At 46.8% G+C, this 14,800-nt stretch overlaps 1 protein-coding gene across 3 annotated transcripts; it reads left to right on the top strand.

Annotated features, from left to right (window-relative positions):
- The first annotated feature begins 10,859 nt into the window (after nucleotides 1–10,859).
- On the top strand, nucleotides 10,860–12,682 carry LOC138415234 (caltrin-like). 3 transcript variants are annotated; one of them, XM_069543538.1, is made up of 5 exons: nucleotides 10,860–10,924; nucleotides 11,414–11,540; nucleotides 11,953–12,122; nucleotides 12,218–12,295; nucleotides 12,439–12,682. In XM_069543538.1, the coding sequence occupies exons 2-4, from the start codon at nucleotides 11,433–11,435 to the stop codon at nucleotides 12,291–12,293; spliced, it is 354 nt and encodes a 117-aa protein (XP_069399639.1). In that variant the 5' UTR covers nucleotides 10,860–10,924; nucleotides 11,414–11,432; the 3' UTR covers nucleotides 12,294–12,295; nucleotides 12,439–12,682. The 3 variants fall into 3 exon arrangements, with proteins under 3 accessions (XP_069399639.1, XP_069399637.1, XP_069399640.1); XM_069543536.1 differs by having other exon boundaries at nucleotides 10,860–11,042; XM_069543539.1 differs by lacking the exon at nucleotides 12,218–12,295 and having other exon boundaries at nucleotides 10,860–11,042; nucleotides 11,953–12,128.
- The last annotated feature ends 2,118 nt before the right edge of the window (nucleotides 12,683–14,800 follow it).

Below are 14,800 nucleotides of genomic sequence, written 5' to 3'. Positions count from 1 at the left end.
GAACACACTAATGGCTCACACACGCACAAATGGTTTGACCCCATCCAATCTGTGCTCCAGAGTCTTCTGGCCTTTTCTGACAGCCTGCCACTCTGAGATGTAATTCTCAGCCCATTCACTCTGAAGTGGGGATGCTTGCCAATTAGTGCTGACCTGCCATTCAACCTCAGCGTTGGGGAAATGTGTGTGGGTGAGAAAGTGGGTTCAAGTGTGCATGTGGCTAGAGCTTCCATCCTCTGGGGTTCTGGAGACCCCGTCCCTGCCCAGGCAGAGCTGGACAGAGCTGGAGGGTGTCTATGCAGTGATAATTTCATCCAGTTCCTTAAAGAATGCATATGTTTTTTGACTGCCGACTTAAAATGTTTATAGAAATTGATAACATTGGACTGTAGTGATCATACCACTAAGAGAGTGGAAAAGCAAGCAACAGAGTGGAAGAAGAGATTTGTACAGGACTCATATCCAAATATATATAAAGAACTTGTACAAATCAATAAGAAAAAGACAATTTGATTTAAAAAATTGGATAGAAGGCATGAACAGGAATTTCACAAAAGAAGTCAATAAACATATGAATAGATGTTCAACTTTATTAGTGATTGTTGTTATGGTTGCTTAGTTGCTAAGTAGTGCCCGACTCTTTGTGGCCCCATGGATTGTTGCCTGCCAGGCTCCTCTGTCCATGGGATTTCCCAGGCAAGAATACTGGAGTGGGTTTTCGTTTCATTTTCCAGAGGAATCTTCCTGACTCAGGCATCGAACTGGAGTCTCCTGCATTGGCAGGCTGATTCTTTACCACTGAGCCACAGGGGAAGACCTTATTAGTCATTCAGTTCAGTCACTCAGTCGTGTCCGACTCTTTGCGACCCCATGAATCGCAGCATGCCAGGCCTCCCTGTCCATCACCAATTCCCAGAGTTCACTCAAACTCACATCCATCGAGTCGGTGATGCCATCCGGCCATCTCATCCTCTGTCGTCCCCTTCTCCTCCTGCCCCCAATCCCTCCCAGCATCAGAGTCTTTTCCAGTGAGTCAACTCTTCGCATGAGGTGGCCAACATACTGAAGTTTCAGCTTTAACATCATTCCTTCCAAAGAACACCCAGGGCTGATCTCCTTTAGAATGGACTGGTTGGATCTCCTTGCAGTCCAAGGGACTCTCAGGAGTCTTCTCCAACACCACAGTTCAAAAGCATCAATTCTTTGGTGCTCAGCTTTCTTCACAGTCCAACTCTCACATCCATACATGACCAGTGGAAAAACCATAGCCTTGACTAGACGGACCTTTGTTGGCAAAGTAATGTCTCTGCTTTTCAATATGCTGTCTAGGCTGGTCATAACTTTCCTTTCAAGGAGTAAGCGTCTTTTAATTTCATGGCTGCAGTCACCATCTGCAGTGATTTTGGAGCCCAAAATAATAAAGTCTGACACTGTTTCCCCATCTATTTGCCATGAAGTGATGGGACCAGATGCCATGATCTTAGTTTTCTGAATGTTGAGCTTTGATCCAACTTTTCACTCTCCTCTTTCATTTGCATAAGAGGCTTTTTAGTTCCTCTTCACTTTCTGCCATAAGGTGGTGTCATCTGCATATCTGAGGTTATTGATATTTCTCCCGGCAATCTTGATTCCAGCTTGTGTTTCTTCCAGCCCAGCGTTTCTCATGATGTACTCTGCATATAAGTTAAATAAGCAGGGTGACAATATACAGCCTTGACGTACTCCTCTTCCTATTTGGAACCAGTCTGTTGTTCCATGTCCAGTTCTAACTGTTGCTTCCTGACCTGCATACAGGTTTCTCAAGAGACAGGTCAGATGGTCTGATATTCCCATCTCTTGAAGAATTTTCCACAGTTTATTGTGATCTACACAGTCAAAGGCAAATGCAAATTAAGACCACAATGAGCTACTACTACACATCCATCAGAATGGCCAAAATGCTATGTATTGACAGGAATGTGGAGCAACCAGGACTCTTATCCTGCTGGTGGGAGCATAAACTGGTACAGACATTTTGGCAAAACTGTTTGTCTTCCCTTTCTACTAAAGCTTAACATATGCACCCTATAATCCAGCAGTTCTACTCCTAAGGATATACACTCAACAGAAATGTGTACACACAGGACTTGCCTGGTGGTCCAGTGGTTAAGAATCTGCCCGCCAATGCAGAGGACACAGGTTTGTCCCTGGTCTGGGGAGATTCCACATGCCACAGAGCAACTAAGCCCCTGCACCGCAACCACTGAGCCTGTGCTCTAGAGCCTGTACGCCACAACGGTTGGGTCCTGCCTACCCTAGGTCACTTGTTTCACAGCTAGAGAGTAGCCCCGCTCACTGCAACTACAGAAAGCCTGTGTGCAATAACAAAGACCCAGCACAGCCAAAAATAAATTTAAAAAAGAAATGTTTGTGTACACAGTCACCCAAAGACACTTCCAAGGATGTGTTCATAACCTCAGTTTTCATTATGTCCTCAAACTCGAAACTACTCAAATACCCATCAGCAGTAGAATGAAGAAATAAATTGTGACAAATTCACACAATATTCACAGAATATTATATAGAGATGAGAATGAACAAACTAATTACACACAAGAATGAATGTCACAAGCATAATGTTTAGTGAAAGAAACTGGACATAAAAGAATACCTATGTGATTCTGTTGCTGTGTAAGAAGTAAAGTGACCAGGCAGGGACGTGATGGGAGGGGGCACTAGTAGGACTTCTCGGGGAGGGTGATGGTAATATGCTCCTTTGTTGTGCTGGGTGCAAGTTACACTGGTGTGTTTAGTTTTTGAAAACCCACTGAGGGACTTCCCTAGTGGTCCGATGGCTAAGACTCTGAGGTCCCAATGCAGGGGCCGCAGCTTCAATCTCTGTTCAGGGAACTAGATTCCACCTGAGATCCCACATGCTGAAACTAAGACCTGGCACAGACAAATAAATAAATTAAAAAAAAAAGAAAACACATTGAAGTGAACATTTACAATTTGTACATATTAATGTGTGGGTACTATTCTCAAATAAAAAGTGGATTTTTTTTTTTAACATTTATGGAGCTCCTGTTTGGATGAATTTCAGCTCTGCACCACTGATTCAACTCTCTCTGCTCTGTCCCCACCCCCATCCTCTTGCCCTCTTCTCCTCTTGGTCCTCATCTAGATGCCCACATTCTCATTTCCTCCAGGACCAGCCTGCTTCTGGTTGCTCAGGTCATATAATTATATCCAAATATATTAATTTTTTTTGTTAGAGGAAGGAATGCTTTAAATTTATGGTTCACAAAGATGCTGTATAGGCAAGTGCAATCCTTGCCTGGAAGTCTTATTTCCCATTTGATATTTTATCAGTTGGAATTAGGTTCACTTTGAGTGAAGATAAACTCAAATCAGCAATGCCTTAAACCAGTGGTCCTTAAACTAGAGCATGCATCAGAATCACATAGAGGATTTGTTAAAACACAGATTACCTATTGTAAATCAACTATATCTCAATTTTTTTAAGTTAAAACAATAAAATAAACAGTGTGAGATTTAAAAAAAAATCATATTTCTGGACCCCATCCCAAGATTCTGATTCAGTAGGTCTAGGATGGGCCTTGAGACTATAGTTTTAACAAGTTGTCAGGTGATAATGTTGCTATTATCTGGAAACTGCACTTTGAAAATGACTGCCATAAATACACAAGGTTTTATTCTTTCATATAAAAAGCCCAGAGGTTGGCAACCCAAGTGGTGTGGCAGTGGGTTGTCAGGGACCCAGGATACTTTAAACTTTTCTTTCTGGCCTCCTCATGTGTCACTTGCCTCATGGTTCATTATGGCTGCTTGAGCTCCAACCATCAGGTCTTCCTCCAGCAAACAGGAAAGAGGAAGAAGCAGGAAAAAAACCAAAAATCAGAAAAACCCTAAAACCCATGTCGTTATGGTGCCTTAAAATGTCTTTAAAGAAACTTCCTGGAAATTATAATTATAATCAGCACTTCCATTTGCAATTGATTGGCCAGAACTAGGTTACAAATACAAAACTAACTGCAAATGAGGCTGAGACTGTTCTTTTCTGGATGACCAGGTGACAGCTAAGTTAGGAGTTCTCTGACTCATGAAGAAGAGAACTGGGGGTCACCAGGAAGAGCCAAAGAGCACACCCCACCCTGTCTGCACAGGAAGTGGGAGCCCAGGGTCAATAGTTAAGATTAGCTGACCTCAGGTTATGCAAGTCAGCTAACTTCCGTGTGTCTCTTATCTTTGTGAAATGGGGACTTATTCATGTCTTCATCTGACACACACTTACTGAGGCTTTTCCCTGACCTGGCACTGGGCTGTGGCCAGGATGGAGAGGAATAAGTCAAAGGCATTGCATGTAAGGTGCCACGGTCGAGGGTCCAGATGGACAGATGCCTCTGTCCTCCTGATGTGGGGTATGGAGGGCTATGCTGTGAGGATCACAGGGAGGGCCCCTGAGCAACTCATGTATGGGTGTATATACATTTATATGTGTGATTTTGTGGAAACTGTGCTGCCACTGAAAGTAAGGATGTGAATTCATTCATTCAAGTATTGCTAGACCCCCACTATGTGGCAGACCCTACTCTAGATATACATATGTCTCTGAAGAAAACAGACAAACCTCTTTCCTCTTGGAACCAACATTCTAGTAGGATCTTAGTTGGTTCAGCCTACTGTAACAAATTACTGCAAACTTAGTGGCTTAAAAAGCAAAATGTAGGGACTTCCCTGGTGGTCCAGTGGTTCAGACTCGGTGCTTCTGCTCCAGGAGGTATAGGTTTGATCCCTGGTGGGGGAAAAAGACTTCACATGCTATACAATGCAGACAAAAAAAAAAATTTTTTTTTAAAATTTCTCATGGTTCTAGAGACTGAAAAGTCCAAGATCAAGGCACTTACAAATTCAGTCTTTGGTGAGGGCCCCCTTCCTAGTTCAAAGAAGGCTATCTTCTCACTGAGTCCTCATATGGCAGAGAGGGGAGGGAGCTCTTTGGAGTCGCTTTTATAAGGGTACTGATCCCATTTATAAGAGCTCCACCCTCATGACTCATGACCTCATCACCCACCAAAGGCCCCCACCTCCTAATGTGGTCACAAAACTCTCTAAATGATGGGGTTTGGAGAGGTTCCGAGTTGATGACAGCATTCATGTGCCAGGAGGGTGGCACACCCCAACTCCATAGAACAAAATGTCTTGCGCTTGGGACATGCCAGACCTCACCCTGTGTACCTCTTTATCTGTGTTCCTTATAACGTCCTCTATAATAAATCAGTATGTAAAAGTAAAGTGTGTTCCTGAGTTCTTTGAGCTCTTTTACCAAATTATCAAACCTGAGGAGCGGGTGAGGGAATTCTCAATTTACAACCAGGTGGCCAGAAGTACAAGAGGCCCAAGAGTTGTGATGCTTCTCGAGGGGTATGGGGAGGACAGTCTTGTGGGATGGAGCTCGTAAGTTCTGGGTCTGTGTTAACTTCAGGTAGTTACTGTCAGGATCGAATCAAACTGTTGAACATCCAGTCAGTGTCAGGAGAATCAGAAAATTGGTTGTTGGTACTGAAAACATCCCAGAGGTGGTTAAAACCATAGGGGTAGATAATACCTTCATGGTGGGAACTATACACCCCAGTCTCCCTCCAAGCTTGGTGTGGATGCAGCCAAGTTCTGACCACTGGGGTGGGGCAGAAGGAAGGTGTGCAGCTTTCCTATCAGATTTTTTAAAGGAAAATGCTTGCCTTCTACTTCCTCTTTTCTCATTTCCATAGCTAGAATGAGGATGTGGGGGGATGAGTGTTCTTCAGCCATGCAGATGGGTGCAACAATCTTGGGGTAACAAGACAGAAGGGGTCTGGGCTCCCTGTGGATCAGAGGCATCCACCCTTTGGACTGTCTGCCAGCGTGGACCATTATGTGAGAGAAAATTAAACTTCGGTGGTATTTAAGCTACTGCTATTTGATCTCTATTAAGGCAGCTATATCTTAATTAATGTGTTCGCTGTTGATTGATTCAATGACCATTTCCTAGTGCCAACGATTTACTAGCCCATGTGAAACATCGTTGATCACAGATACAAGGTCTGAAATGCTGGGCGATCAGGGAGCTGACTGTCCTTCAGTTCACACCGTTTTCAGGACGTGAGTTTCTGTACCAGCAGCGCAAGTTTCCTGTGGCTGTTAGCCCCTGAGGAGTTTCAGACTCAGACAGGAGTCTCATTCCTGAGAACAGGAGTGCTTACGTGTTAGCGAAGCACACAGGGACCCAGGGGGTGGGGTGGGGCTGGAGCCCGGGCTCCTTACTGTATCTTGTTCCAGGATTCAGCACAAAGGCCAGCATTAAAAAAAATTTTAGTTAAAAAAAAAATGTAACTGTGATTTCAATTACTAAAGTAATGTATATACACCCTATAAGAACATCAAAGCTATAGATCAGTCAGTTTAGTCACTCAGTCATGTCCGACTCTTTGTGACCCTATGGACTGCAGCACAACAGGCTTCCCTGTCCATCACCAACTCCCAGAACTTGCTCAAACTCATGTCCATTGAGTTGGTGATGCTATCCAACCATCTCATCCTCTGTTGTCCCTTTCTCTTCCTGTCTTCAATCTTTCCCAGCATCAGAATCTTTTCCAGTGAGTCAGTTCTTTGCATCAGGTGGCCAAAGCATTGGAGTTTCAGCTTCAGCATCAGTCCTTCCAGTGAATATTCAGGACTGATTTCCTTTAGGATGGGCTGGTTGGATCTCCTTGCAGTCCAAGGAACTCTTAAGAGTCCTCTCCAACACTACAGTTCAAAAGCATCAGTCCTTTGGTGCTCAGCTTTCTTTATGGTCCAACTCTCACATCCACTCGTGACTACTGGAAAAACCGTAGCTTTGACTAGATGGACCTTTGCTGGCAAACTATAAATAGAAAGTGGATAACATACTGGGGCCTTGGGTTTAAAAATCTCAGTTAAAGTTGGGCAATCAGAAAAAGAGACTCAAACATGCCTTATTCATTTTCTTTGGACTTCAAACATATCATGCGCATTCAGATATCCACCTCTCTCTGGATCTCCTGACTCAAGCTCCTCTTGTCTTTCCTGCGTAAATCCCACTGACAGTCCCGCAATCCATCACTACTATTTCGTGTTTCGCTAAATGGGCTGAGAATCTAAAGACACATGTGAAATTCTCCCACATAGAATTGCCTTGATTTGTTAGGACTTTCCTTGACTATTTTGCAGTCATCTTTCACACCTAATCTCACATTTCAGTCATTCCCTTTGTTGAGTCTTTCCAAAGCATTCAACTTAGTTTTCTGGGAACTGATTGTTTATGCACTCACATTTCATCAGTGTGTGTAGTAATAGATTATACTGTTATATGATATCAGTGAAAGTATACCTGGTATAAACAGCAAGAGAACACACCCATCTTACTCTTGGTAAACAGACAATTCAATACAGAGAGAGTCCTGTTTTTTCACACTGAGGGTCAGCAAACTGTAGTCTGTGGACATGTTTTGGTATATCCTGTAGATCAGGAAAGACTTTAAATTCTTCTCTCTCTTTTTTTTTTTTAATTAAGGTAGAATTGATTTACAATAATGTGTTAGTTTCAGGTATACAGCTTGGATTCTTATGAAAGAGAAAAATAAAACTTGGTGGTGTTTAACCTACTGTTATCTGGTCTCTATTAAGGGAAGGCTTCCCTGGTAGCTTAGCTGGTAAAGAATCCACCTGCAACCATGGTTCAATTCCTGGGTTGGGAAGATCCTCTGGGGAAGGGGTAGGCTACCCACTCCAGTGTTCTTGGGCTTCCCTGGTGGCTCAGCTGGTAAAAGAATCTGCCTGCAAGGCAGGAGACCTGGATTTAATCCCTGGATTAGGAAGATCCACTGAAGAAGGGAGAGGCTACCCACTCCAGTATTCTGGCCTGGAGAACGCCATGGACTGTATAGCACTTGGGGTTACCAAGAGTCAGACACGACTGAGTGACTTTCACTTTGTTTCACTTCATAGTTGATTTACAATGATGTGTTAGTTTCAGGTGTACAGCTTGGAGTCTTATGTCAGAGAGAAATAAACCTCAGTGGTATTTAAGCTACGGTTATTTGGTCTCTATAAGGCATCTCTATCTTAACTAATGGGCTTCCCTGGTGGTTCAGCAGCAAAGAATCTGCTGGCAATGCAGGAGCCGCAGGAGACGTTGGTTCGATCCCTGGGTCAGGAAGATCCCCTGGAGGAGGGCATGGCAACCCACTCCAGTGTTCTTGCCTGGGGAATCCTATTGACAGAGGAGCTTGGCAGGCTACAGTCCATAGGTCGCAAAGAATCAGACACGAGTGAAGCGACTGAGCACGCGTTCATCTTAACTAGCTGAATCACTGATTGATTCAATGACCATTTCCTAGATGCCCATGATATGCCAGTTCCACGTGAAACTTCAGGAATCACAGATGCAAGGTCTGAAACGGCCTCCCTAGCTCAGCTCCTTCTGACTCTTCTCATTGCTCATAGAAGGAAATGGCAAGCCACTCCAGTACTCTTGCCTGGAAAAATCCATGGACTGGGGAGCCTGGTAAACTACAGTCCATGGGGCCGCAAAGAGTCGGACACGACTGAGCGACTTCACTTCACTTCACTCCAGCCCTACAGGCCTCCTCACCATTCCTCAAACTGTCAACCTGACTTCAACCTCAGGGCCTTTGCACTTGCTCTTTCCCCCACCTGGAACATTCCTCCTAGGGTAGACTCATGGTTTGCTTCCTTACATCCTTCAAACGCCATCTTATGGTGAGGTCTTCCCTGACCATCCAACATAAAGCAAGTCCCCTGCACCCTGCACTCTATCCTTACCTGGATTTGTTTTCTATAGCACTTATTTTCTCTCTCTCTTTTTAAAATTTATTTTAATTGAAGGCTAATTACTTTACAGCACTTCTTGAAATCAGACATACTATTAATACATGATTTCTTGTTTATTCATTTCCTGGGCTAACTTTTTAAAAAATGCACAACATGAGATTTGCAAGTTACCTTATCCTGGGGCAAAATAAAGACTATAGCCTGGGAGGCAACATTTCAAGTAGCTCTTAGAAACTGCTCCAAAGAGGTAGGAGGGGAAGGTCAGTAAGTATGTGATTTTGGTAAAAAGGGAGTACATATAATCAAGCACATATTTCTCTGCAGAAGGTTTCTGTAGGTCACAAGACACAGTCGTCACCATGAAGGATTTTTCGTGCTTTTCTAGATATAAGGAGATATGAGAATTGGGCTCATAAAATCGGCTCCTGAAAATATCTAACTATCTGAAGATCTGTTCTGCCAGATTTTTCCAGAGCACAGAGTGCCTCATTTCTGCTCCACCCTGAATTCCTATCTGGGGGATGTTGAAGGTCAGCAGCTGCAGCAGTACATGATTTAAATCCTTGTAGAGGTAAATGTCAAGTGCAGATGGCAAGTGCCATATAGGTGATACCTACCACTAGAATGTAAACTCCAAGAGGGTATGGATTTGCCTGTTCATTCACTGCTCAGTCCTGGGTGCTTAGAAGAGTGTCTGACAGAGAGTAGGGGCCCAATAAGTGCTCGTTGAGTGAGGATTGATCACTCTTGCTGCATGGCCATTTGCTGTGTTTAGATTCCTCGGTATGAGGCCCTGCCTGAGGCTGGAAGGTAGTGGACTAGTGCTGCTCAATGGATGGGATATCAGAGAGTGAGGGAGATAGCGGAGGGTGGGCAGGTGGTGGGATGTACAAAATTAAGACTTAGGGCAGGGATGGCATGGACTACCCTCTCCTGATGAGTAGCCCTTGAGTCAACCACTGGGCAAGAGCAATAGTCAACTGGGGTCTAAGACCATGGCCTCCTTGACCCCTAAGGTGGCCTTGCTAGGTGTTCTGAAAATGGGGATCAAGGGAACCCTAGTGATTCTGTCCCTACTTTCCTTTGAGGACACATTGGAGGCAGGTGCTGGATACGAGTCTATAATAACAACCATTTGGAAGTTTCTCCACTCACAGATGTCAGTCCCCCATCCTCCAGACATATCTCATAGTGACTGAATCATGGGTCAGTGATAGCGTTGAGAGTGTGTGGGGGGGCAGCTGAGCCCATTGATCAAGGGCTAGGACATCCTCTCCACTAATCAGAAAGTTAATACTCTTCAATGAGGCGGTGGTGATTAATGAATCAATAGGTTGATCCTGTAATTGTGGAGTGGCAGTCTGGCTCTTTCCCTCTCTTTTAGTGGTATGGGCAGGTGGATCAGATGGGGTTGGTAGACCCCATACTTACTTAGCTTCCCTAATTCTACTCCCATACCTGACTCCTAAGCCCCATGATTATACAAGATAGTAAGCCTTTCTGTCCATCATGACTGAGTGGGCCTCTCCCTGGGGTCAGCCTCAGCCCTTTTCTCTGGTTTGTATCCCAGGTGACCTTGGCTGTTGCTTCCTCACCTCTCAGAGCATTAGTTTCCTCATCTGTAATGTGGGGAGAAACGCAGCTCATTGTGTTATTGTGCCTGAAATCATGTACTGCCCAGTACACAGTAGGTGCTTAACAAACAGGAGTCTTTCCCTTGGTGGGAATCTTTGACCCTGAGCCCAGAGGAGATTGTAATGGGCTAGGGATGGTGGCATGTTGTTGGGCATTCCTGGCATCACTCAATCCTGTAAGACTCCAGTACCCAAGTGACCCCTAGATGGAAATGGGGGCACACTGCCTTGCAAGGGGTCTGCATACCAGGCCTGCTGGACCCGAACGTGTATGTGTCAGGCTGGGTGTACAGGTGGCTGACTCAGCTGCTTCTGGGAGAGAACTGACCTTTGCCCCCTCCCACCCCTCTCCCAACTCTTGAACAGAGGGAGACATCGTGGAGTGTCCAGAGGAGTCCCTCCTCCAAGACTTCACAGACAGCAGGTCAAGAGCCAAGGTTATTGCTCCCATCCTGTCCCCAGTGGAGAGAGATTTTTCCCCCACAGGTCTTGTCACTCCTCAGTTCTCCTCCAACATATTATGAAGCAGGGGATGAAAAGACTGGCTTTTGGAAGGTGAGGCTACAGGTCCCACAGGCTGGAAAATATATTCTGGCCTCCTGCCTGCATCTCCTCTCCCCCACCATGGACAGGCTAGAAAAGACAGAGTGTCAACCCTGGTCCTAGGGGTCTTCCCAGGAATCTAGACCGAATGGTTCACTTCCTCAGGAGGCTACACCTGCTGTTGGGGTGCTGAAGGGTGAAGATGGGGTTCTGACTAGGCATCCTGTCCAGAGGTACCCTGAATCCAAGTGTGGGGGCTCCTCCCTGGGCTCCTTGGAGGTGGAGACATCATGTACTGTCTGAGTGTAATCTCAGCGATCTGCTGTGGGGTGGGGGGAGGAAAAAGGAAGAACCCCCTCCCTTCAACTCCCCTCCCCTTTCAGACCAGGATATAAGCCCCACATGAAACGCACTGAGCTGAGGAGGCCGCAGCCCCACCTGCAGCAGTCCAGCCCTTCGGACTCCTCTGGCCTTCCATCTCCTGACCACCCTGCCTCTGGAGCTGTCGCTGTGAGTGGCCTGGGACCCAGCAATGGTCTGGTCGGGGGATCCCAGGCTAGTTTGTGGGAAAACTGAGGCTAGCAAGGTGGAAACGGACTGAGTGGTGAGAAGCTGGTTTAGAAGGGGGTCAGTAGAAGTGGGAAGGAGAAAAGCCGGGGAGTCCCTGCTGCCAGCATAGTCTTTTTCCTCCATTTGCCCTTCTGGGTAAACATGGTGGAGGAAGGCAGGGCTTATGCCCTTTTAAAAGATGAGGAAACTGAGGCCAGAGATGGTGCAGTGCCTGAGAACACACAGCCAGCAGGTGGCTAAGCCTTGGTCGGGAACCAGCCCCAGACAGGTCGCTGAAGCTTGGACCAGATGGCAGCCTCAGACTCCCGCCTCAGGAGCAGTTGCTCTAGCTGAATCTAGTGCCCCTCTGCAGATGATGGCGGGGCGCAGATCGTGGCCCGCCATGGCCATAGTGCTGCTGGCCCTGCTTGTCTGCCTGGGGGAGCTGGTCGACGCCGACTCCAAACCCCAGCCTTCAGGTGAAAAAGCCTCATGGGAAAAGCACCACTTCTCGCTGAGCCACTATGCCAAGCTGGCCAATCGGTAGCGGTGAGCGAGCGCGCGGGGTGGGCGGGGCAGGGTCTATGACAAGGGCGTGATCACTCATGACCCCGCCCGTTTCTGGCCCCGCCCCACAGACTTGTGGATCCTAAACTCTTAGGATCTTTCCTCTCCAAACGGATCAGTGATCATGCGAATCGCCCAGTCAAGTAGCGGTAAAAGTGCCCCGCCACACGGCTGTCCCCTGGAGCGCGGCCTGATCCTTCTGCCACCCTAGCCCCGCCACCTACTACTTTCCCCCAGTCTCATCTACCCAGATCCGACGCCGAGCTTGGTTCCTTTCCTTTCTCTCCTGCAGGCCAGAGGAGCCGTTAACTGTGGTGAAGACCACCACGGCCCCCAGAGAGAGATATGCTAAGACACCGACCCCATTTCCATGTTTGCTCCTGACCCCGGAACCTGGATTCCTCTCCAGGCTTGCTGTGTCTGAGGAGTGTTGGGGGTGGGGTCCTCATTCCTTTTCTCGGTGTCCCTTCCCTTGGGGTGGAGGGCTATGAATGGTCCTTCCTTGTTCCCTAAATAAAGTGCAAATTTCTTTGAAATGGAAAGTGTGATTATCTATTTCCTTTACCTAATCCTTCCTGGAAGTGGCATCAGGTGGGAGTTGTAGGGTGGAGGGGAAGATAGAGCTGAGAGGGTAGAAGATGACGCCTAAGACAAAAGGAGCTGGAGGTCAGGGCTGGGGCAGAGTTCAGGCTGGGTCTCTCTCTGCTCGGACCTAAGAGAAAATGTTACCGCCCTGCAAGGGGAGTGAATGGCACCCAGACAAGGGTCCTCTGGCGCTCTAGGCAGGTGGGGTGGAGGCAGGTTGAAAGTTCTTCCAAAAGGTTAGGGAGGAGCAGGAAGAATTGCTGCTGGAGGGTGAAGGGTGCGGAAAGGAGCAAGCTAGGCAGCCCAGCAGAGTAGCTGGGGACAGAGCTGCGCCATCCCCCAAAGAGGGAAGTGTCTGGAGAATGGGCTTGGCACCAACACCCCAGGTTACCCCAAGGAGATGTATCACTAACCCCGGGGGCTGTAGTGGCTAGGAGCGGAGATGGGACCCCAGCTGAGGCTGTGGAGGGAGAGTCATTTGTGGGGTGAGATGGGTGTGTGTGCTGGGGGAAGGGGTCACTTCCAATACCCCCAATGCCTGGGCAGGAGCAGTGGGAGTGTGGAGGCTGCCCTTTTTCTCCGCTGCCGCCCTCCCCTTTCTGCATTCACACTCAGGAGATAAGTCACCAAGCATGGTGTCCTGGGGACAAGGTCATGAGAGGGATGCCCTCCTGAGGTGGCTCTGGGAGAGGAGCCTCAAGCTGGCTCTGCCATCGCTGGAGGAGAGGCCCCTGGTCAGACACCACCTGCCCTGGGGTCCCTGGGGCTCTAGCACCTTCCCTTCCCTGCACTTCCCTCTAGCCTCCTAGAAGGTAGGGTGGAAGGGGGAGAGGGAAGCAGGTGGAGGGCCTGGTCAGGTCGCAGGCCGTGTAGACTCCAGTGCTCTAAGCCTTCGGCCTGGCCACTTCCCCTTCTGTAGATCCCTTTCTCATTTCATTCTGGAGATCAGTTTCAGGGTAGTGGCTACCTCCTCCTAGAAGCCTGCCCTGACTGCTTTGAAAGGTAGAGTTAGTTCTTTTCTCTGGTTTCCTCTTCCTAAAGCATTCCACTATCTGAGACCCATTTCCTGCCACTGTTCCTCTGTCTTCTTTCCTCTACTCTAACCAACCCCTAAAACCACTCCATGCCATGGCTGCCTCAAGTTTTGGTTCATTTTGTGGTTGGAGGCATGGGACGATGTGAATCTGTGTTGGTGTCCATGGTTTTCTGTCTGTTGGTCTGCATGGAAGAGCTGTGGTCAGTTTGAGGCTTGTAGATGAGAACTCTGGTATAAATTATATAACCACGGACAATTTATGCCCAGCTTGACATGGGTTTGCCTCAAGTCCACTGTGGGGAGTGTTGAGAGGTGGTTAATCCATTGCTGATCAGATTTAACCAATATTAAGGGTCAGAGGGAAGCTTAGATGTAATATTGATGACGATAATATCAATAGCTACCCTTTCAAAAAAAAAAAACAAAAACACTTGCTCGGAATTCACTGGTGGTCCAGTTGTTAGTACTTGGCATTTTCACTGCAGGGGCCTAGGTTTGATCACTGGTCAGGAAACTAACATCCTACAAGCTGTGCAGCTTATCCAAAAAAAGAAACAAAAAGCACTTACTTATGTGCTAGACACTAGCTATTTGTTTTATATACATTATATTGCTAAGGTATTGATCTGATTTTAATAATCGAGACAGAATTAAGAATGACTTAAACAAGAAAGTATTTTATTTTTCTTGTATAAAATGTGAGTAGTATCCAGGGAGCTGGCAGCTCTTCTCCACTGAGAATGTCCAACAGCCCAGTTTCCTATTCTGTGGCTTCCGTATGCCCTCATCTACATGAATGAAGATGGCTCACCTGGTCCACAATCACTGAAGCTGTATTTTAGCCACCAGGGAGGGAGGAAAGGAGAAAGAGCAGGTGTGCCGCTTACTATGCTGTGTAACAATTAAACCTAAAACTTAGTGACTTAACCGTTGTATTTCACTCATGATTTTGTGGGTCAGGATTGAGAAGGACCTGACTAGGCTGTTGTGACGCGGAGTGTCTCATGCAGTAACTGTCAGAAGCTGTCTGAGT

The sequence above is a fragment of the Ovis canadensis genome, chromosome 11 (genome assembly GCF_042477335.2).
Source record: "Ovis canadensis isolate MfBH-ARS-UI-01 breed Bighorn chromosome 11, ARS-UI_OviCan_v2, whole genome shotgun sequence".
Lineage (NCBI taxonomy): Eukaryota > Metazoa > Chordata > Mammalia > Artiodactyla > Bovidae > Ovis > Ovis canadensis.
The sequence above is the reverse complement of the archived record's forward strand: the minus strand, read 5'-3'. Positions and strand labels throughout refer to the sequence as shown.

Coding starts and splice junctions, on each gene's coding strand:
- LOC138415234 (XM_069543536.1), top strand. CDS start 11,008: ATGAAGCAGGGGATGAAAAGACTGGCTTTTGGAAG. Junction 11,541..11,952: donor CTGCCTCTGGAGCTGTCGCT/GTGAGTGGCCTG, acceptor GCCCCTCTGCAG/ATGATGGCGGGGCGCAGATC. Junction 12,123..12,217: donor TATGCCAAGCTGGCCAATCG/GTAGCGGTGAGC, acceptor CCCGCCCCACAG/ACTTGTGGATCCTAAACTCT.